General features: G+C 43.2%; 2 protein-coding genes and 1 long non-coding RNA gene across 5 annotated transcripts in view; 2 read left to right on the top strand and 1 right to left on the bottom strand.

Moving 5' to 3' along the window:
- LOC105354740 (platelet endothelial cell adhesion molecule-like) overlaps nucleotides 1–2,782 on the top strand; it is an 11,884-nt gene extending 9,102 nt beyond the window's left edge. For 2 of the 3 annotated variants that reach the window (XM_020705391.3, XM_011479241.4), the window contains 3 exons: nucleotides 2,237–2,285; nucleotides 2,363–2,419; nucleotides 2,500–2,782. In XM_020705391.3, coding sequence (XP_020561050.2) covers nucleotides 2,237–2,285; nucleotides 2,363–2,419; nucleotides 2,500–2,562 — 169 coding nt within the window. In that variant the 3' untranslated portion in view covers nucleotides 2,563–2,782. Of the gene's footprint in view, nucleotides 1–2,236; nucleotides 2,286–2,362; nucleotides 2,420–2,499 lie in introns of those variants that run through there. The other variant, XR_002874124.2, reaches the window with a different exon arrangement.
- Nucleotides 1–6,385, bottom strand: part of LOC144984792 (uncharacterized) — a 15,650-nt gene extending 9,265 nt beyond the window's left edge. Inside the window, exons 1-2 of the long non-coding RNA XR_013648672.1 lie at nucleotides 6,055–6,385; nucleotides 5,889–5,976 (exon numbers count right to left, since the gene is read on the bottom strand). This is a non-coding gene — a long non-coding RNA (uncharacterized LOC144984792). The remainder of the gene's footprint in view (nucleotides 1–5,888; nucleotides 5,977–6,054) is intronic.
- On the top strand, nucleotides 6,330–22,913 carry syngr2b (synaptogyrin 2b). Its single transcript, XM_004066170.5, has 4 exons — nucleotides 6,330–6,612; nucleotides 15,407–15,644; nucleotides 19,849–19,985; nucleotides 22,048–22,913. Exons 1-4 carry the CDS (start codon nucleotides 6,502–6,504, stop codon nucleotides 22,276–22,278), a joined length of 717 nt encoding a protein of 238 aa, XP_004066218.1. The 5' UTR covers nucleotides 6,330–6,501; the 3' UTR covers nucleotides 22,279–22,913.

Raw genomic sequence — 22,913 nt, 5'->3', positions numbered from 1 at the left:
CTTCCAAGAAAAAACCTGTTTGAGGTCTGTTTATTAGTTCTAACTGATGCATTGGGGTTGTGATATAATATTTTGATCCAATTGATGAATGCTTCTCCAAAACCAAACTTCTGGAGGGCAGCAATAAGGAACTTCCAATTAACTCTGTCAAAGGCTTTTTCAGCATCCAGCGATAGTACCGTCATTTCCTGGTTTTTAATGGTGGCAAAGTCTATTATATTAACTAGTCTACGGACATTATCATCCGAGTGTCTGCCTTTGATGAATCCAGTCTGGTCGAAGTGAATTATGTGAGGAGTGATTTTTTCTATTCTCTGTGCTAGTGCTTTGCAGATAATTTTTACATCTGCATTGATTAGAGAAATAGGGCGATAGCTTGAAGGACTAGTGGGATCTTTGTCTGGTTTTAGAAGAAGAATTATGTTGGCTGAGTTCATGTTAGGTGGCATTGATTGGCTCTCATTAATAGATGTGACAGTTTTATAAAATGTTGGTGCCAGTTGTTCCCAGAATTCTTTATAAAACTCAGCAGGAAAGCCGTCAGGCCCTGGTGCTTTACCATTGGGCATAAGTAACAGAGCTTCATGAAGTTCAGACGGCGAGAGCGGAGAATCTAAGTTTGTGATTTGATCCTCATTTAGCCTGGGTAGGTTTACATTATTAAGAAATGAGTCAATACTTTGCTCTGACGGATTGATCTGCGGTGTGTACAGGTTTTTATAAAAGTTTTCAAATGCGTTATTAATTTTGACCGGGTCATGGGTGACATTTCCTGTTTGGTCCATAATAGAGGTGATTGATGATTTTTCTCTGTTAATTTTAAGCTGATTAGCCAGAAATTTGCCAGATTTATTAGAGTTTTCAAATCTTTCAAGTCGTAGCCTTTGTATTTGAAATTGTGTTTGTTTATTAATGATGTCATTTAACTGCAGCTTTAAATTTTTCAGATCTCTCAGAATGTGTTCCTGTGCAGAAGCAGCATAAGCAGTCTCCAGGGTTTTGATTTTATTTTCTAATTCTAATAAATCTGCTTTCTCTTTGCGTTTTTTGTGCGTTGAATAAGAAATGATTTTCCCTCTCATGACTGCCTTTGCTGTTTCCCAAAGAACGCACGGTGGGATGTCAGTTTTTCCATCTGTGTGACTCTCACTTAAGCCAACAGTGAAGTATCCTTGGAAATGAAGTCTCTGCTCTGGAAATACCTGAACAAATCGTTCTTTGATATATCATATTCATCCATAATTTGGTTCAAAGGCATAAGGGAGGGGCCATTCAATAGATCCCCAAAGAACAGATTTCCTTAGCTGACCAATTTTTGAAGGCCACGTCCAAAGTGCCAGGAAGGAAGTCAGGGTTATCAGTGGTTGGAGTGAGAGCCGAGGTACACCTTTGTCTACCTTCCATTTGTTGTATAAGTCTCCATGCTCTAACTGCATTGACAGTAACTGAGTTGCTGCAAAGTTTTTTAATACATTTCAGCGTTTTGTTAAAAAGAAGATTACTTAGAGGATAGGCTGAGATGGACTTCTCAACATCCATCTAGATTGAGCAAGCATCATCTAATCCAATCAACCACCAGTATGCATCTCAGATGGGCGCTCACGTGATATCTCCTGATATCAGGGACGTCAAGCCCATGAATTCCTATCTAAACCAGAAGCAGATCAAATTAAACCTCTGAATGGGTCCCACTTCCATCCAGTTTTTGAACTCACTTCATTCCCTTCGAGGTCACAGGGTTGCTGGAGCTTATACCAGACACTATTAGGTTGGATGGGTCGCCAGTCCGTTGCAGGCCGCAATATCCACTGAACACAAATGGGTTTAATTTAATCTGTAACAAACTTTTCTCAGTCTATTAGCGAGTTTTTGGTCAAGATGTGCTTTCAATGTTGACCGTTAAATCTATCTCCTTCTAGCATAATATATATGCACATGGGAGAGGAATCTAATTATTGTATTAAAAATGAACGCGTGAAATGATTAATGAGTACTTTTTTGTTCATAAAAGATACAAGCTGTCCCTTGTGGCTCTGTCTACTTCCAGGTTGTGTGTAAGGACCAGCTCGGGTCCAGTTGAACACACACCAACAGTACAAAAAGGCTTCACAGTTTGGGGACCATATTAGGGATTTTTTGCACATTTTAAGAATTCATCCGCAGTCCCAAATCTGCTGTTTGAACAACTTTGTCAACCTCTTGTAATGGTAGGAAACAACACTTGTTTTCTCCACAGACTCGCCTTGGAGATGGAGCAAAGGGCTACTGTCTGTGAGGATGAGCTGGTCAGTCGGCATGTTCAGTGCTTTGTTTCATTATTACAAACTTCGATATTTTAATTTTTAATCATATCTCTTTGCAGGAACTTTCAATATACAGTGAGGATGTGGTGACTGCTGAAGAGGCAGAATTTGATCATGTGAGAGTAAATGATTGAATGGTGGCATCATGAATGAGGTCTGAACATTTTTCAAACCCAGTTGTTCATGTCCCTCTCAGGCATCTGCAGATTCTGTGGATGAGTGGACTCAGTTTGATGAGAAGATGCTCGACGAGCTTTAAGAGGACATATTTGCTCAGCTGTGCATGAAAGAACATTCACTACGCCGGATCTCTTTTTTCTTGTCTTTTTACCATAAATATTTTTTTTTATTTACTCGTACATTAGTGTTGTGCCAAGCTGGGCACACATCTTGTGAGTCTGCAAAACTGGCTTCAGTCACCTGTTAAAGTAACATTTTTTCATAAAGTATCTTGTAAAAGAAGACGAAAAAGAAGAAAAGACTAAGGCAAAGCATCATTGACTGATGTCTTTGCATTATTGTCACTCATTTGTTTTAGAAATAATGCTTTTGTATTTTTATTTCTTAAACAATGAAATGCCTAACAAGTGAAACTTTTGTAATTCATTTATTTTGTTGGAACTGCAATGAATAACAGACAGCAGAAGCCATGAAGAAAACCATGAAACCCCAGCATACAGTGAGGTCAATAAGTATTTGATCACCCTGTGATTTAGCAAGTTCTCCCACTTAGAAAACATGGAGGGGTCTAAAATTTTCCTTATAGGTGCATTTCCACAGTGAGAGACAGAATCTGAAGAAACATTCAGAAATCACATTGCACGATTTTTTAAAACAATTTATTTGTATATTACTGTGACAAATAAGTATTTGATCACTTGATTATCAGATAGATTTCTGACCAGCAAAGACCTGCTGTTCTGCTTTTAAATAGTCTAGCTCAGGGGTGGGCAATTCCAGGCCTCGAGGGCCGGTGTGTCTGCATGAATTCCAGACATCCTTGCCCTACTCATGGCTGATTACCTGGTTCAGGTGTGTCCAGCCAATCAGAACATGCCAGAGCAGGGTATGCTGGAAAACATGCAGGAATGCGGCCCTCAGTGCCCACCTCTGGCTAGCTCCACTCTGCTCATGATTTTAAATTAGTGGCACATGTTTGAGGTCGTTAGCTTGCATAAAGGCACCTGTGCACCCCACAATCAGTCAGAAGTCTAACTACCAACATGGGCAAAACCAAAGAGCTGTCAAAAGTCACAAGAGACAAAATTGTAGACCTTCACAAAGCTGGAAGTGGCTACAGGGCCAAGCAGCTTGGTGAGAAAAGAACAACTGTTGGAGCAATTGTCAGAAAATGGAAGAGGCTAATGATGACTGTCAATGTCCCACGGACTGGGGCCCCTCACAAGATCTCACCTCGTGGGGCATCGATGATGCTAAGGAAGGACTACACGGGAGGAGCTGGTCAATGACCTGAAGAGAGCTGGGACCACCGTTTCCAAGGCTACTATAAGTAATACATTAAAACGTCATGGTTTAAAATCATGTATCGCATGGAAGGTTCCCCTGCTGAAGTCAGCCCATGTCAAGGCCCGTCTGAAGTTTGCCAATGACCATCTTGATGATCCGGAGGAGTCATGGGAGAAAGTCTTGTGGTCAGATGAGACCAAAATAGAACTTTTTGGTCTTAACTCCATTCGTCGTGTTTGGAGGAGGAAGGAGGAGGGGCATCATCCCAAGAACACCATACCTACAGTGAAGCACGGGGTGGAAGCATCATGCTCTGGGGGTGTTTTTCTGCACAGGGGACTGGATGACTGCACTGTATTAAAGAGAGGATGAACAGGGCTCTGTATTGTGAGATATTGGGCAAAAACCTCCTCAGTCAGAGCGTTGAAGATGGGTCGTGGGTGGGTCATTCAGCATGACAATGACCCGAAGCACACAGCCAAGAAAACCGAGGAGTGGCTCCGTAAGAAGCATATCAAGGTTCTGGAGTGGCCTAGCCAGTCTCCAGACCTAAATCCAATAGAGAATCTTTGGAGGGAGCTGAAACTCTGTGTTGCTCAGCGACAGCCCCCTGAACCCTGACAGATCTAGAGAAGATCTGTATGGAGGAGTGGGCCAAAATCCCTGCTGCAGTGTGTAGAAACCTAGTGAAGAACTACAGGAACCGTTTGACCTCTGTAATTGTTAACAAAAAAGGCTTCTGCCCAAATATTGTAACTCAAGTGATCAAATACTTATTTGTCACAATAATGTACAAATAAATTGTTTTAAAAATCGTACAACGTGATTTCTGAATGTTTCTTCAGATTCTGTCTCTCACCTATGATGAACATTTTAGACCCCTCCATGTTTTCTAAGGGGGAGAACTTGCTAAATCACAGGGTGATCAAATACTTATTGAACTCACTGTATGTTGTACCAGAAAACTGTTTTTTGCTGCATCCACTCATAGACGACTAGATCCATGAATGTCTTTGTTTTCCTTGTCTGAGCTGGCATCTGGCTCAAAACTGCATGGCGGGATTGCTCTAATATTGCTTGACATTTTTGTTGCACTGGTAATGTTAAGTTTGGGTTGTGAGAGGCTGTAAGCTAGCGGAACAGAGTGTAAACAAAGGGATGATGGGAAATGGGGCCAGGCTTACTCCCTGAACAACAACCCTGTCTACATTTGTTACTACCATAGTTGTTTTACAGTGATATTGATTATTGAAGATAATGAGCTATATCATCATTATTATTTGACTGGAAAGCCACATAAATACATTTGTAAAAATCAATAGATCTTTTAGGCTCAAAAAAAGTTAATTAAAAATCCAATTGCTTTAGGTCATTAGAAAATGTTAGTGTTTGATATGGAACATCTCTAAATACGGTACTTTAATTTCACCAACAACACTCATTTTCTTCAGGTTCACTTCGAACTCAATTGTCATGTTGTTCAGTTTTTGTCACCATTTGCCACTGGCTTCTCATTTTAGTTGTGTAATCTGTGTATAGCCAAACTTATTACAAGGAGTGCTTACATGTGTATACCTCCAACATGGTGACACGTTGGGATCCAGACTGGATTTGTGAAAAATGTTCTATTCAGAAATATTCCAGTTTGTGTAATTTTTAGTGCAGTAGATTGAAAAAAGTCAACCAATATTATTATTGATTTCTTTTTTAATGCTTTTTTTAAATGAAACATCACATTTTGCAGGCCTGTTTGTTAGTAGAACACACTAGTTCAAAACTAATATACCTAATTCACCTTTAGAATAGAAAGATCGAAGCTGCAGCAAAGCATCATGGGTGAAAGTAGAGAGCATGCAGCTGAAAATGCTCATTATGCTTTTTTAACCACAGAAAATGTTCAGTGTTGTGGACGGAAAACATTGAATGATCTGAAAGAGCCACAGACTTTCATTAGAGCTGCTTTCAAAGCACAGACTTACTAAGCTAGCGCTTTTTAAATGTTAAAAATCATGAATTGACCTATAAAACCTGAGGATATACTACTTTCAAGTGTGGAAATAAAAAACAAGATTACAAAATAATCAAAATTATGTTTAAAAATAAAAGACAAGTACTTACTTGCAGTTTGTGGCGTTTTTTCCTTCTTCCTTTTATTATTTTTTTTTTTTTTACAAAGAACTTCACCACAGCACAGCTGGGTCAGAACCTGTACAATGTATAAAGGAACGATTAAACTAGGAATGGTACATTATTGCTTATTCATCAATTTGCCCACACTTTTTACCTTTTTTGAAATCCCGTTCAGGAGTTCGCAAAAATTACCCTGCGACAGACTGGCGACCTGTCCAGGGTGTCCCCTGCCTTCGCCCACAAGTGGCCGGGATAGGCTCCGGCAGCCCCGTGACCCCGAAAGGGAAAAACGGTATAAAAAAATGAATGAATGAGTTCGCAAAAATCGCTTCTCTTAGATGTTTCGAAACCTTTAAACTGTTTTTTTAATAGTATAATTTTGTCAATTCTATTGCTATTGGCATTTTTCTCTGCTCAAATATGCTCGGTCGGATGTGGCTTTTCATGGCCTGGATGCCTCATTCGTCACAGCACCTGTTGCCCACGCAGAGGAGCCCAGCTCCGCCCCCTGGCCGCTGCCGCGTGCGCAGTAGCCGTTCGTGAGACATCCGCGCGCTCGCTGTCTGCAGTTAAACTCCCGTGAAGGATTGAAGGAGAAGACATGGAGGAGACGGGGGGCGCGAGCGCGTATGGCGTCTCGCTCGCAGGAAAAGGTTTTGACTTCAACAAGTTCGTCCGACAGCCGTTAACAGTGGTGCGCGTGCTCAGCTGGGTGAGTGAGTCCACGCACGCGGAGAACAGCGCGTGAGCCACAACTAAGTGCGGGTTTGGTTTTCGGAACGCAGCCTCAGATCGGATTTTTTTAAAGTCTGACCCGTAAAGGTCACGGTCATAGTTGGTGAGCGTCCAGTTATGATGTGTTGCCAGGCAGAACTCGGGACTTTGGCATGGGGTGCGCAGGGTCAGAGGTCAGAATCTGCTTATCTCTGCTGAGATAAGAACCTTTGTGTCTAACTTCTGCAGGTGCTCCAGGTTAGTTTATGGCACCTTCTAATATCTCATAGATTTTTCTGAACACCAAGTCTCTCATAGATTAGAAAATGTAGATGTTTTTAATGTACAAAAGTTTACCACCCCCCTCCCCCACCACTGTTGTTTACAAACAGATGATTTGTTGTCTGAACTTTGTGGTAAACATCACATGAGAGACTTCTAAGAAGAAGTTTTCCTTAGAATGAGTTCTGTCAGTACTGTACTGATGTTACTTTCATCACCTGTTCACCCTCACAGCATCTTTGGGACTTGAACCTGGGAGGCTTTCTGACTTGAAGCTGCTCTGGACAATGCTCTGATGGAGCTCGCTCTAGATCAGGGGTGGGCAATTATTTTTGCCAAATGAGAACCAGAAATGATTGTGGAGCCGGGGCCAGGCTGAGGGACTCGCTTCGATGCTCTGGAATATCAATGGTGTTTCTTAATTGTAAGCTAGTATATAGTATTGTCTTTACATCCTGTTGGGAGTACGTTTTAAGATTAATGAATGAAACGGTGACCTTGCTTTTCAAAGAACTGTTTAATCAAAAACCTCTAACAATGGTAAACAAAACATGAACATTAGAAGATTTTTCATGAATCATAACAGCAATCGTTTTCAGTCACATGTGGTTGAAAGTCCCCTTTTGGGCTTCAACAAAGTCAGAGTGAAAGTCTGAGGTGGAAACATGAAGTACTGCTGATGAATGATCATCAGAGATAAATGGATCTATTGAACCTCATCTCTGAGAGAGTTTGTTCCCAAACATCTTCATGTTTGGGAAGCTCTCCTCCTTAAGGGAAGAGTACAAATATCAAGTATTCTGCTATCATGGCTGCATGCCCATGGGCTCCAGCTGGACATCAGGAGATGCATTATCTACATTGCAGGTAAAAGTAGGAGATAGTATTCAGTTTGATATTCAAATATCCCTGAAAACTCAGCATGGAGTGCTCCTAACATGGATGAGTATCTGTGGAGGTGTACAGCTGATGGTGGGACAATCCATCAAAGGTTGCATGTCAGTGAGAATGTGGTAGGCTTAAAAGAAACTGCATCTTCTTCATGAAACGCCTTCACTAGGGTGTACATTTAATGACAAAAGGCCTTTTAGCTCATTCATCAGTGCCGTCACATCAACAGCAAAGGCAAAACCTGCCATCCAGTCCTCATCCAAGATCTCTGGGATGTCTTTGCTTTTCATTGTGCAAAACTCTTGAATCTCCATTTTCAAGTCCCAAACTCTTTTCAGCACTTTTGCCGGCCTAGACCATCCGTTGTGACGCCCACCTGTCTCGTTTCAGTCCCTGTGGTCCATGCACCTCAGTGAACGGATCGCTTTCCGTCGTCGGGCCTTTTGAGACTGTGTCACAAAGCCACTACGTACATTTAGCGCATTTTCCACGTATGAAATTAAGGTCTTTTGAGATGCGTGACATACATAACTCTTATACCATGGTCCGGGTGAATACTCAATCCTGATTGGCTGCTGGGTGTGCATTAAAAAGTGATATACCACAGGATAACCGCACTGTGAAAAAGGAGTTCCGGTCACCTAGCTTAAATGTTTTGTATCACTGCGCCGGCTTCTTTAAAACAACTTTCCTTCATCATTTGGACAAAAACAAGCGGTAAGAGGTGAACTTTCTCTCTGAACTGATGCTTTATTCAACCCATTGGAAAGATCAGCATATATATATCGCTTTATATCGCCGAATCTTGACTGCAGCGGTGCACCACGTAACAAAAAGTTCGCTTATTGTGAGAAAAGTGATCCAAATTGGAAAAAAAAAAACCAAGAATTAAGAACTAAAAACTGGTTACTATTTATTTCTTCTGTAAGTGACCATGGTATAAGCAGGTTAATGGCCTTCGAAGTATGCATTATCACTTTTCAACGCACTCCGCTTCGCGCAGGACGGTTCAGGCTTCCACGGCGTGCGTTAAAAAGTGATAACCCTTACATAAGTGTTTCGTCATTTGTCGATGTGAGTAGATGTCCGTTGAGGGTTTCGGTAGACGGGTCTTTACGTGAATTCGATTTTAAGCTGTTTAAAGTTTTTGTTTGGTTAAGAATCACATAGTTTACATGTATTGAACGTAGTTAATATGCAATTATTTCATCAATCTTACGCAATTGTGCGCAAGTCTTTTCTTTGTGGTTTTCCACAAGCGTTCTACCTATGTCCAACAGACGCATGTACCATCGATTTGTTACTTTTACATCGCGTTTAGGGTGCACATATCACATTAAAATTACGTAATTGATGCATTAATCACTAATGACTTTCATGTAAACGGTGCAATGATCACGCACGGTTCATGTCCTACGTCGGTTTATGTGTTCGTTGCGTGGTTTATTCGTACATCTTCCGCAGTTTTAACGTGGTTCATTCGTGATACATCTGTGAAATTTCACATAAAAATTACAATTTTTCTTACCTTTTCCACGTTGACCAATTTTCATCCGTGCAATATGCTCAAATTGCACGTGGTTGGTGGCTGTGGGACATGGCCTTCAGTGCGCACACTGCTGCCAGCTCCTCTGTGATTGGGGAGCCAATCAACAATGTCACAGAAATGGCAGCTCTCGTTCAGAGCCAAAAAAAAAGGTCGAAACAAGACGTTTCGACCTTTAAAGTTTGGGGGATCAACCTTGTTCCACTCAAATGCTGGAAATCTGTTTGCTTTGTAATTTCCCAGGAACCTCAGTCGGGGCGGTCAGAGTCAAGCAAAGGGCCGTGTCCGACCCCCATCCTGTAATGCCCAGATCTGATCTGGATGTTTAGATGAAGCTCACTAAGCTAACTCTGGAAGATTCAGAAATGAGGCTAACTCTGTTAGTTCAGTGTGAAGTAAAGGAAGATTTAAGTTTTTCGAAAGTGAACGTGCAAGGACACTTGGAACTTGCATTTCTGCTGGTGTGTTTAGGAAACAGATTGCTGTATGTGTCACTGGTAAACAGAGCAGGCAGGTAAGGGGACACCTCTGCCCACCTGCCCACCTCTGTTGGCCTTCAGACCCACAAATGCTGCAGCTGTGCTCAGCCCGTCTCAAATTCCCTGTGGCGGGCGGCTCAGCGTGCTTGTCTGGTGATTTGAATGGTCTGAGGCAGCACCTTCAGCACAACAGTGGACTGTTTTCCAGAATCGCTTGTCCACGGTTCTTGTCAATGCCTCGCAGCAGCCTTCAGATTAGGTCAAATTCTGCAAACAGCAGCTCCTTGTTTCAAAAAGTGATAACATGGTTGACCTGAGATTCCAAACATAAAGATCTTTATTTTAGAGTTGAAATTTTTTTCAGATTTTAAACATTGCCACTGTTGTTTGTCATGCAGCTGTAGAAATACAAACCAAGATAAATCTACCAAACTGTTTCTCTCTGTTAATATCAGAGGAGTTTTCCTTTTGCTGCAAAGTGTTTGATACTTAGTAGAAAGCAGACATTTTCTGCTGATCCTGTGCAGATACCAGGCTTGGTAGCATGGTCTTTACTAAAAAGTTTAGTGTTGAGGGTCATTCTCTAAGTAAAAAATAAATAAATAAAAGCAGAAACAGTACGGGGGTGTCAGTCATTGGACAATACTATAATTCACTGTAGTAAGAAACATCTTATATGTTCAATGTTCTCTGCCTTACAACTGCTTTGTCTACAAAAATGGAAAGACTGAGACATTAATGACTGGTTTATTTCTGGTTTTTGCTGTACTGAACGTATTTAAACTCGTTTACAGTCAGACTGCATTCCAAAGGACATTCACTTCCTTCTTTTGGTTTTGATGGCGGGGATGTGTGTCTCCTTGCAGTTTCAAGAGTCAAAAAGCTTCAGTCCTGTCGCTGTAGCCCAACCAGAGTGAATTCAACCGCTTTTGTTGACTAATTTGTTGGTCATTTTTATGCTGTGTGTAACAAAGTGGCATTTGTTCCTTTTGTGTCCACTTAAGTGTGGCTGTTTTTTGAGTACTTATTAATTTTCTGCTTACCTACTTCCTGCTCCGGAAGATAAGAAAAGTGTTTGTTATGCAGCTTGGCAGACATTTTGAATTATCAGCTGTAGGCCTGCACAATATATCGCAAATTATTGTTATCTTGCTGTGCAATATGCATATCGCGAAAGACGGCGAAAATTGCAATAAATGGTTCCCTTAAATGTGCTAAAAGAATCTTATGGCAGCTTGAAGTACTTAAGGAATCAAATGAATCCATTTATGCATGTGACCAATCGGATGGACCCCTTCAAGTTGTTGAGCAATCAGATGGACGGACGCTTCCCGTTGTTGACCAATCGGATGGAGTCCTTTTATCTTAGATGTTCGTTCAACGAGGGTCATTTAGAGTATAATTTTTGAACTGTTGCAGTGAAAGGGGAATGATGCTTTTGGTTGTTTTGCTTTTTGTTTACATACCACAAGTTTGATCATTATCGCACTACTGATCATTAATATCGCAAGTTTTCCTCATATCGTGCAGCCCTAATCAGCCGGAACCATTTTGATTGAAATGGGTGTTTTTCCTCCAACACTCCAATCCTCCAACACCCCATGTGTGTGGTGGTTTGAATCAACTGAGGTGAGGCTATAAACACAGGTGTGTTTGTTCATTGGAAGGGCCGTGTGAATAGAGTTCAATATTTGGAAAACAATAAAACCCTCGTTCAGTCCCTTTGCTCTTCTCTGTTGCACTGTATTCACACCAAATATGATTTCGTCACTATAGCGTCACTATAGCGTCACCATAGAATTACTATAGCGTCACCATAGTGTCTCCATAGAATTACCATAGCGTCACCATAGCGTCACCATAGCGTCTTCATAGCGTCTTCATAGCGTCTTCATAGCATCTCCATAGCGTCACCATAGCGTCTTCATAGCGTCACCATAGCGTCTTCATAGCGTCACCATAGCGTCTTCATAGCGTCACCATAGCGTCTTCATAGCGTCTTCATAGCGTCTTCATAGCGTCTCCATAGCGTCACCATAGCGTCACCATAGCGTCTCCATAGCGTATCCCTAGCGTCTAATAGCGTCTTCATAGCGTCTTCATAGCGTCTTCATAGCGTCTTCATAGCGTCTTCATAGCGTCTTCATAGCGTCACCATAGCGTCTCCATAGCATCACCATAGCGTCTCCATACCGTCTCCATACCGTCTCCATAGCGTCTCCATACCGTCTCCATAGCGTCTCCATACCGTCTTCATAGCGTCTCCATAGCGTCTCCATAGCGTCACCATAGCGTCTCCATAGCGTCTTATAGCGTCACCATAGCGTCTCCATACCGTCACCATAGCATCACTATAGCTTCTCCATAGCGTCACCATAGCGTCACCATAGCGTCACTATAGCTTCTTCATAGCTACATTCAGTTGGGTCTGGATGACAACCGCTTTCAGCTGGACTTCCTTCTCTTTGTGACCCAGTTTGATGACTCCCTGCCCCTCAGTAGTCAGAGGAGGAAAAAATAACTATAAAATTTGTGGACCTTTTTTAGTCACCATTCGCTAATGACATCATCAACACGTCACTGGCCAAAGCGTGAGTTCCTGATTATTGACGACAAATTCTTTGCCAGATTTCAGATATTTGAAGACTGGAAACATCCCTCTACGCGTCAAAATTGTTGCTGCGATTTTAGAAACGCGCTGCTGCTAGTGAATTGCATCGTGCCTGACGCCCAAAACATATGTTTACCCCTCATGTTAGTGTATGTGAAAAAAGCTGTGCCTTCAGCCGTACTTTCTACAATCTGTGGGATAATCCACAGATATCAGGTTCATTACATGCATGAAACTCTTGAATTCTATGAAGATAAGAACACGGCTACTAAGACAACAGAAAGTGAACCGAATCAGAGATCCACAGGACGCCTTTAGGGCTGGTGTCTTGACATGAACGAACCGCTGGTATGTCTTATGAGCTTGCAGAAGGAAAATGTCTTATGGAGCTAAATGAGCGTGTTGAATTTCCTCTTTATAGAGCTCAGTGTTTTTTATTTTGGTTTTATGTTATTAACACAAAGTTGAATTAATTGCCAGCCCTGAGACTGGAAGTTGTGAGTTTAAATCCACAGCTGAGTCCTAACCAAACACTAAAAATGGGACCCAATGCCTCCCAGCTTTACACTCTGCATTTAGGGGTCGGATTGGGGGGTTAAACCACCAACTGGTTCCCGAGTGCGGCTGAATCTACAGCTCACCACTCCCCCAGGGGATGGGTCAAATGTGGAGAACAAATTTGAGGTGTGTGACGGCGAGTGGGACTTTCAAGGCTCTGGAGAATCAGCACAATCTGTACTGCAGATCTGAATGGCCCCAGAGTCCTCTGGACCGGGCTCTGAACAAGCTCTGCAGCTCGCCTGGACTGAGGCTAACCAGACTCTTAGGTCACCTTTTTCAGATTTTTAAAACTGTGATCATTTGCACAGAAACATCTACACCTAATCAGTGACGGGATTAAACAACTGCCTCCCAGGACAAAAACTGAGTCTTCAGGAGGAAAACCTCAGCCTGTTCTTTGGTTGTCTTGCTTTGTTCTGCAGACGCACTCCACTCTGGCCATTCTGCTGTTATCTAACCTTCACCCCTCCCTGTGACTCTGACATTGAAGAGAACATGCTAGGAGCTCTATTCTCAGGTGTGGTCATGTGACCCCCTGGTTTATTTAGGGCTGGTTTGGAACCTTTTTTTTAAGTTTTTGGTCCTCAAAATCTTGGCAGAAAATGTGACAAAGATCTAACCAGCATCTTCAAAGAGGGCGGGACAAAGAACCTTCACAGAGTTGATGATTTGGTGGACCATGCTCCCATTTGACTGCAGTTTTGAAGGTTGATTGAAAACTCATGTAGTCATGAAAGGGGCGAGAAAAAACAAAAATCGGTTGGACGAAACTGCTAAGTTTTTTTTTTCCAAAGAAGTCCAACACGTTTGTGGAGGAAATGCCCCCAGAGGTCACTTGGTGAACTGCAGTTTGCTACAGCTTCCTCAGCTTTTAGAAAAGCTTCAATGCAGAAGCTACATTTTGCTCTTCCTGCAGATTTCTGAACTCTGGGTGGCTCTGAAACGCATCCCTGGTCGATGACGCTGTGGTGAATTTTTTCATCACCACTGCTGAGCATTCTCTCCCTCAGCTTTGAACAAAAAAACACCTGAGAATGGGCTGAACCTCCGCCTTTACTGCCCCTCTAATGGCTTCTGGTGATGGTTGGGGTCCGTGCTGCAGAAAAAGGAAAGTGTCATTTAAAAAGGATTTCCCACCCCCCACCCCACCCCCCCAAAAAAATTTACATTCTAACTCACACATTAAGACCAAGATCTGTGTGTGTGGGGGGGGGCTGGAGTCACATGGCAAGCAGCTGCCTGCAGAGTGGCGGGGGGGGGGGGGTCTTCTGATATGGGCCATCTCCAGCAGAAGGAAGCAGGAACCTCTGCTTCAAACTGAATATGAACAGAAAGTCATTGCTGCACACTGAAATTTCCCAGAATGCTTTTCTGTACTAAAACCTGGCTTTGGGGTGTGGGGGTGCAAACGGCTAGCTCTATCTCTGACGTGAGTTTGCTGTGAATGTGTGAATCAGAAGAGGTTCCGGATCAGGGGTGGGCAAACTACGGCCCGCGGGCTGGATCGGGCCCGCCTCCATGTTTGGTCCGGCCCGCTGAACAATATCAGAGACCCATGTTTTGTTTTGTTTTTTAAATCTGGCCACACGATTAAGACGTGGCATTTTATTCCCCCATCTGCAGTCTGTGCTCCAACCTGAAACCCCCTCAAAATCTCTATCAAACAGAACAGAAGACTGTCTTCACTTTTTTACGTCGCAGTTTATCTTTCCTGGTTTAGCTCATTCCTTTAGAGCGATTATGCTGCCTTTTTTAAACAGCGCACCCTGTTCTGTGTCCTGATTGGCTGGAGACCTAAATCCTGCAATAATCGAGGGAACTCTGTACTGGTGAAAAGGTAACGCAGCAGAAGACATTCATCATTACTGGATGAGAAACAGACACGCGGGACATAGCGCAGCTGCACAAACTGTGAGACGCGTGAGGAACAGCAGCCCTCAAAGTCTTTATTAGGATTATGACAGGAGAGGAACCACTATTTAATTTTTTTTGTTTGTTTTTTAAATGTATCAGTATATTTTTCCTGAATTTTTGTCTTTGAAAATCATAGGGACAGTTATTTGTTCATTGTTGTATTTCATAAATAATGTTATTTAATTTAATAAAAGAATCGTGAATGAATGAAACTTTATTCATTTAGCACTTTATAACTCCTTGAAGGTACCAAAGGGCTTCACATAAAAAAAAAAGATCTAAAATGGAAACAAAAGTTAAAACTAAAAACTCTAGAATATTCAGTTTTAGAATATAATTCCCAACCCAAACGTTTTGTCTACATTCCATGTTATATCATTCTCACTCCACGCATCTGCTCATGGTCCGGCCCTTCTATCCAATTTTAGAACCCAATGTGGCCCGCGACTTAAAATAATTGCCCACCCCTGTTCTGGATTCATAAAAAGTTTTCTGTCGGTCCTTCCAGGTGTTTGCTATTGTGGTGTTCTCCTGCATCGAATCAGAGGGGTACATCAACGCCCCCACCAGCCCCCAGGTGAAGTGCATCTTCAACAAGAATGACTCTGCGTGCCACTACGCCGTCGGGATCGGGGTGATTGCCTTTCTGGCGTGCGTGGGCTTCCTGCTGCTGGACGTTTACCTTCTGTTTTCGAGCAGCGCCCAGGAGAGAAAACTCGCAGTTGCAGCCGACCTGGGCTTCTCAGGTGAGCATCAGGGGAGGCCTTTTCAAATATCTGGATAAATTGTGGGTCTTTTGTGGTTATGCTGTTCATGTCAGATGCCCCCCCCAACACACACACACACCTCTTCTTCCATTAATATGAAAACCTTTATCAAGACAAATAACATGTGCAATAGTAAATGACTATAGCTAAATCAGCTGGTTTTCATAAAGGAGTTTTTCTCCTCCACTGCTCACTAAGGATGACATAAAATCAACCATGTAAATTCCAGTTCAGTGGGAAAGTTTTCACTTTTATTTTCAAAACACCAAACAGGATTCTTATTCATAAATGCGTCCAACGTCTTTTTTTTCATTGCAATGTTTAATTTTGACACTCGACTGTTTCTGCTGTTCTCTGTTACAACAGCAAACATGTCTTGGTTCTAACTACTGAATAAACTAAATGATGAATAAATGCAAAGTTCTGATCGTAGGTTGGATACTGAAGCAAACAGTATTATCCACTTCTTTTCAAATAATCATTTTTTATGAAACCTATTTTAAATACATTATTAAAGAACCACATCTTGTGGCATTTTTCTCATGATGGAGGACATATGTAAAGAAAATTAGGATTAAAATTGCGTTTCTAAGCATTTTTTTATTCAAAATGTTGTGAATCAGGAGCAAAAAGTGATGAAAAAAGTGTCGTGGGAAAACGCTTGTCCGGATGGACGGATGAATGGCTAGATGGATACACTATGCTATGCAATTGATCCATAGGGGAAATGAATGGCAGTCTGTAGCTCCAGATCATTCACCGACATTAAAACAAAAACAAAGCTACTGAACATTTAGGGTACAAGTTTCCCCCTTCCCCATTAGTGTTATACAGTGTTATTGCACTGGGTACGAAGGACCTCCTGTATCTCTCTGTGGAGCTCAGCAGTGACCAAAGGGGTTGTTAAGAGTTTTATGAGCAGGGAACACCGGGTGAAAGGGGTGACTGGTGCTTTCTTCAGCTACACCAGCATCCTCATCAGGTTCAGTCTCTTTACGGCCTCAATGTACAAACTACAATTGGCAGGCCACAAGCTCTCTTCTCCGCTCCATTCTGATGCATCCAATTGCAGACCTATAGATCCTTTTTCCTCATCTGAGCTGGCATCTGGCTCAAAACTGTACGGCTGGATAGCTGCAATATTGGTCACCATTTTTGTTGCATCAGTAATGTTAGGATGGAGCTGTGAGGTGCTGTAAGCTGGCAGGAGAAACCGTAAACAAAGGGATGATGGAAGATGATTGGCGTGTAGTGGGTTGCAGATGTACTGGGCTGCAGATGTAGTGGGAGGCAGATGTAGTAGGTTGCAGGTGTAGTAGGTTGCAGTTGTGGTGGGCTGCAGATGTAGTAGGCTGCAGGTGCGGTGGGCTGCAGGTGTAGTGGGCTGCAGGTGTGGTGGGCTGCAGGTGTGGTGGGCTGCAGGTGTAGTGGGCTGCAAGTGTGGTGGGCTGCAGGTGCGGTGGGCTGCAGGTGCGGTGGGCTGCAGGTGCGGTGGGCTGCAGGTGTAGTAGGCTGCAGGTGTAGTGGGCTACAGATGTGGTGGGCTGCAGGTGTGGTGGGCTGATGTAGTGGGCAGATGTAGTAGGCTTCAATAGTAGGTTGCAGGTGTGGTGGGCTGCAGGTGTAGTAGGCTACAGATGTGGTGGGCTGCAGATGCGTTGGGCTGCAGATGTAGTAGGCTGCAGGTGTGGTGGGCTGATGTAATGGGCGGCAGATGTAGGCAGCAGGTGTAGTGGGCAGATGTAGTGGGCGGCAGATGTAGTGGCCTGCAGGTAGGGATGTGTATCGTGCCCCGGTATTGAACGAGCCCCGGGGCAACATTCTTCAAAACCGCAGTATCATTAAGATCTGACCTCAACGGTTCTGCTATTGGTACTGGAGAAGTGGCATTTCTTTTGTGTGTCCCACAAGCGTTATCTGAAAAAGAAAAAGAAAAAAATATATAGGAGTCTGCATCAAAGTGAATATGTTTCCATCATCTTAAGTCTGGTGTTTGACAGACAAACAATTAAATTAAATAATTAAATAAATATCCTTTAAATCAATACAAGTATTGCCAAATGAACTATCGCGATATGTCAGCATGACCATTTTTTCTTACATAGTGTTGCGGCTTCCTGTGCTTTCATCTCAGTGGGAAACTGATCCAAATGTCTCTTTGAGAGGTTCAGGTTGCTGACCCCTGGTCTAGCACATCCACGTGCATTCCAGGTTTGTATTGTAACATTATCATGTATAAAGTAAAATGTTTTATATAATGAGGAAATACAACACTCTATGTTCTTAATTTTATTTATTTATTTTTCGTCCTCAAAAAGTATCGATAAGAGTACCGTTAAAATACCGGATCGATAAGCAGTTTCAATAAGAGTAGTAGTACCGTTAAAACCTTAACGATACCCATCCCTAGCTGCAGGTGTGGTAGGCGGCAGATGTAGTGGCAGGCAGGTGCGGTGGGCTGCAGGTGTAGTGGGCTGCAGGTGTGGTGGGCTGCAGGTGTGGTGGGCTGCAGGTGTAGTGGGCTGCAAGTGTGGTGGGCTGCAGGTGCGGTGGGCTGCAGGTGCGGTGGGCTGCAGGTGCGGTGGGCTGCAGGTGCGGTGGGCTGCAGGTGTAGTAGGCTGCAGGTGTAGTGGGCTACAGATGTGGTGGGCTGCAGGTGTGGTGGGCTGATGTAGTGGGCAGATGTAGTAGGCTTCAATAGTAGGTTGCAGGTGTGGTGGGCTGCAGGTGTAGTAGGCTACAGATGTGGTGGGCTGCAGATGCGTTGGGCTGCAGATGTAGTAGGCTGCAGGTGTGGTGGGCTGATGTAATGGGCGGCAGATGTAGGCAGCAGGTGTAGTGGGCAGATGTAGTGGGCGGCAGTTGTAGTGGCCTGCAGGTAGGGATGTGTATCGTGCCCCGGTATTGAACGAGCCCCGGGGCAACATTCTTCAAAACCGCAGTATCATTAAGATCTGACCTCAACGGTTCTGCTATTGGTACTGGAGAAGTGGCATTTCTTTTGTGTGTCCCACAAGCGTTATCTGAAAAAGAAAAAGAAAAAAATATATAGGAGTCTGCATCAAAGTGAATATGTTTCCATCATCTTAAGTCTGGTGTTTGACAGACAAACAATTAAATTAAATAATTAAATAAATATCCTTTAAATCAATACAAGTATTGCCAAATGAACTATCGCGATATGTCAGCATGACCATTTTTTCTTACATAGTGTTGCGGCTTCCTGTGCTTTCATCTCAGTGGGAAACTGATCCAAATGTCTCTTTGAGAGGTTCAGGTTGCTGACCCCTGGTCTAGCACATCCACGTGCATTCCAGGTTTGTATTGTAACATTATCATGTATAAAGTAAAATGTTTTATATAATGAGGAAATACAACACTCTATGTTCTTAATTTTATTTATTTATTTTTCGTCCTCAAAAAGTATCGATAAGAGTACCGTTAAAATACCGGATCGATAAGCAGTTTCAATAAGAGTAGTAGTACCGTTAAAACCTTAACGATACCCATCCCTAGCTGCAGGTGTGGTAGCTGGCAGATGTAGTGGCAGGCAGGTGAGGCAGGCTGCAGGTGTAGTGGACTGCAGGTGCGATGGGCTGCAGATTTAGTGGACTGAGGGTCTCTTCAGATGGGAGCTAATGAAGGCGACTGACTTTAGGGACTCTCAAATTATTTTTGTGTAGGCCTCTTTGATAAAAATTGACTCTGGTTCACTCAGTCAAGGTAAACTTGATGGTTGTCTTTGTCTGCACCATCAAGACCAGAAGACCTTTTTAGCACAAAATAGGAACCTGGAAAAAGAAACCATACTTAACTGCCACAGGAGTGAAGACCTCATGAATGAGTTAGACAGTTGAAGTTTAGTTCTCCTTTATTTGCCTTTGGGCTGTGGGGGGTGTCAGTCCATCAAATTTAATGAGTTTTTCTGGAAAAGCTCAAGTAAATGTTGGAGATCCCAACAATTGCAGAAGGGCTCCTCCACCATTTTCAGAAGCTGCAGCAGCGTGAAGTAGAGGGCTGTGATGCAGTAAACAGGCGTTGCTTGTGCACAGCAGGTTTCATAGTTGTTCATTCTTCGGGGCACAATGAAGCCACAGTTCCAGAGAACAACACGCAGCCATTGTTCTGCTGGGCTTTTCTGTACCGGCTGACCTCAGTTGTGTGTCGTCATGTGTGTTTGCAGGCCTCTGGACCTTCTTGTGGTTCGTGTGTTTCTGCCTGCTGACCAGTCAGTGGAGCCGCACTGAGGACATGCGCGGCATCCCCAAGGACGCGGGGCGTGCCGCCATTGCCTTCTCCTTCTTCTCCATTGCCACATGGGTGAGCTGGTGTACCCGAGTATTTTAACAGTAAACTGAAGAAATGGGTAGAACCTTTAAGGAGCAGAGGTTTCAGCAGGATTATTATTTTAGTAGTTATAACATTTGATTGACTGTTTACCTTTTTAAAAGACGCACTCTAATGAAAATTGGGTTGTTGGGGTTTTTATCCAGTTCTTGCGCTATTTTTCTGATGATGGAGGACATGTATAATGAAAGCTCAGCTTTAAATTGGATTTCTGAGAATTTCTTTATTTAAATTGCTGTGAATCGGGAGCAGACATGAAATTGCTGTTGGAAAAAGCCAGTAAATGACCTGCAGAGAGCTGGAGCAAAGTAACAAAGGCTACCATCAGTAACACACTACTCCGCCAGGGACTCAAATCCTCCAGTGCCAGACGTATCCCCCTGCTAAAGCCAGTACATGTGCCGGCCCGTCTAAGGTTTGCTAGAGAGCATTTGGATGATCCAGAAAAGGATTGGGAGAACAGTCAGATGAAACCAAAATATAGCTTTTTTTGTCGGAACTCTTCTTGTCGTGTTTGGAAGTGAAAGAATGCTGAGTTGCATCTAAAGAACACCAAACCTTCTGTAAAGCATGGCGGTGGAAACATCATGTTTTGGGGCTATTTTTCAGCAAAGGGACCTGCACGACTGATCCATGTAAAGGAAAGAATGAATGGGGCCATGTCTCCTCAGATTCTGAGAGAAAACCTCCTTCCATCAGAGTATTGAAGATGAAACGTGGCTGGGTCTGTCAGCATGACAACGATCCCAAACACACTGCCCGGGTAACGAAGGAGTGGCTTCATAAGAAGCATTTCAATGTCCTGGAGTGACCTATCCAGTGTCCAGATCTCAACCCCATAGAAAATCTCTGGAGGTAGTTGAAAGTCCGTGTTGCCCAGCAACAGCCCCAAAACATCACTGCTCTAGAGGAGATCTGCATGGAGGAATGGGCCAAAATACCAGCAACAGTTTGTGAAAACCTTGTGAAGACTTACAGAAAACATTTGACTGCTGTCATTGACAACAAAGAGTATACAGTGATCCCTCGCTATAACGCGGTTTACTTTTCACGGTTTCACTACTTCACTGATTTGCATCGTGCATTGTGTTCTGCATTCTGATTGGCTAAAAAGTCACTCCGCTTCTTCTCTACCTGTGCGTCAATAACGTTGCAGTTTGATATGTACACGTACGTAAAACACTGACCGATGCAGACCTGGCAAAAATGACAATGCCACAAAGCGACAATGAAAGAGAAGAGGAAGAAGAGGACACAAGTGTGGCTAAAGATGAGGAGGAAGGACCAACGCTTGGTCGCTTAGCAACCATGGTGAGAATGGCCACTGAACTTCAGCGAGTAGCTCAAGAATGGGACCCTTTCATGAGCCATTCATTACAGTTCTCCAACATAATCGATGGTGGCATGTGGGTGTATAAGGATCTTTTTGCAAAGGAGAAAAAAGAGGGACAACAACTGCCTATCACTATGTTCTTCTTCCGAATAAACACTGCAGAGCGGAGTCAGGATGCAGCGGCTCAGTCTGAAGAGCAGTGAGATGCACCTGAATCAGTATTTTTCTGACTGTACTTTGTATTTTTTTCATAATCATTTTAAATTTAAAATCAGTATTTAATTGTATAATAATTGTAAAAAAAATAATTTCTACTTCAGGGATTTTGCCTATCACAGGTTATTTTTGGAACGTAACCCCCGCTAAAAACAAGGGCTTACTGTATAACAAAGTACTGAGTTGAACTTTAGTTGTTGACCAAATACTTATTTTCCACCATAATTTACAAATAAATTCCTTAAAAAGACAGACAATGTAATGTAATAAGTTTTTCTCTCATAGTTGAGGTTAACCTATGATGAAAATTACAGGCCTCTCACATCTTTTTAAGTGGGAAAACTTCCACATTTGGTGGCTGACCGAATACTTTTTTACCCCACTGTAGATGTTTGAATGAGCCACATTTCAGTTGTTGTGTCTCATTGCGTGTTTTTTTTTAAGAGAATTCTGTTCAAACCTGCTGTGTGTGTTATGGCTCTGCAGGGAATCACCACCTACTTCACACTGGGACGCTTTCGCCACGGCGTGGACAGTCTCACCATCCCCACCTACACGGACCCACCTCCAGACCAGCACACCCCCTACCCTCCCACCTACGCCCCCACCACCTACACGCCGTACCCCAGCAACGTGCCGGACACGCTTCAGCACCCTTCCTTCAGCTCCACCCTCCCACCTCAGGGAGATGCTGGCTACCAGCCGCCCACATACTGACGCAGTGAGGGGGGGCAGCTGTATCATACTGATGTGCTTTCACATGCGCTTTAACACACCGGTGGACACTGCTGGGTTTTTTTTTTTTAGAGGGGGGGGACAGTCTGTAAATGAGCAACCTTTGAACTTTGTAGAAACCACTTTCACCTCAACAAACTGCTCCTTGTGGCTCATGGGACAGAGACCAACAATCAGGGGGGATGAAGTGTTTGATTATGAGATGCTAACCTTGACATCTGAAGCAGCTGGGAGAAGGGGCGGGGCTTAGTGTCTGGTCTAACAGGATTAACATGAAGGTACTTCGTTAACTGTCAGGTGAGCGTCCCAGGGTTTTAAACTGTGCATATCTGTACAGCGGGAATCGAACGCCCGTCCTGCCTAGCTGGAGGGGCTCAGACCAGCTGCTGTGATCATGTGGGAAGTTCAATGTCAGGTTGAGTGACCTGTTCAGACGTCGGAAAGTGGTCACGAAGTGAAAAATTACGTTAATTTTGAGTCCGATCTGAATGTTGGGGGTGCGGCCGTCCGTCATTGAAGACTGTTGTTCAGAAGTGATCTGGGAACTGGATGAATCTGCAGAAATGCTCTGAAAATGGGCTGATCTGTCTGTTCTATTAAAGCGGGTTAAAAACACA

Source organism: Oryzias latipes, chromosome 1, assembly GCF_053564925.1.
Source record: "Oryzias latipes strain Hd-rR chromosome 1, Olatipes_Hd-rR_3.1".
Lineage (NCBI taxonomy): Eukaryota > Metazoa > Chordata > Actinopteri > Beloniformes > Adrianichthyidae > Oryzias > Oryzias latipes.
The sequence above is the reverse complement of the archived record's forward strand: the minus strand, read 5'-3'. Positions and strand labels throughout refer to the sequence as shown.

What these genes read in the sequence shown, in the direction of transcription:
- syngr2b (XM_004066170.5), top strand. Translation starts at nt 6,502, where the DNA reads ATGGAGGAGACGGGGGGCGCGAGCGCGTATGGCGTCTCGCTCGCAGGA. An exon ending in TGGTGCGCGTGCTCAGCTGG is followed by an intron (nt 6,613 to 15,406) that starts GTGAGTGAGTCC and finishes CGGTCCTTCCAG; the next exon opens with GTGTTTGCTATTGTGGTGTT. An exon ending in TCTTCTCCATTGCCACATGG is followed by an intron (nt 19,986 to 22,047) that starts GTGAGCTGGTGT and finishes ATGGCTCTGCAG; the next exon opens with GGAATCACCACCTACTTCAC.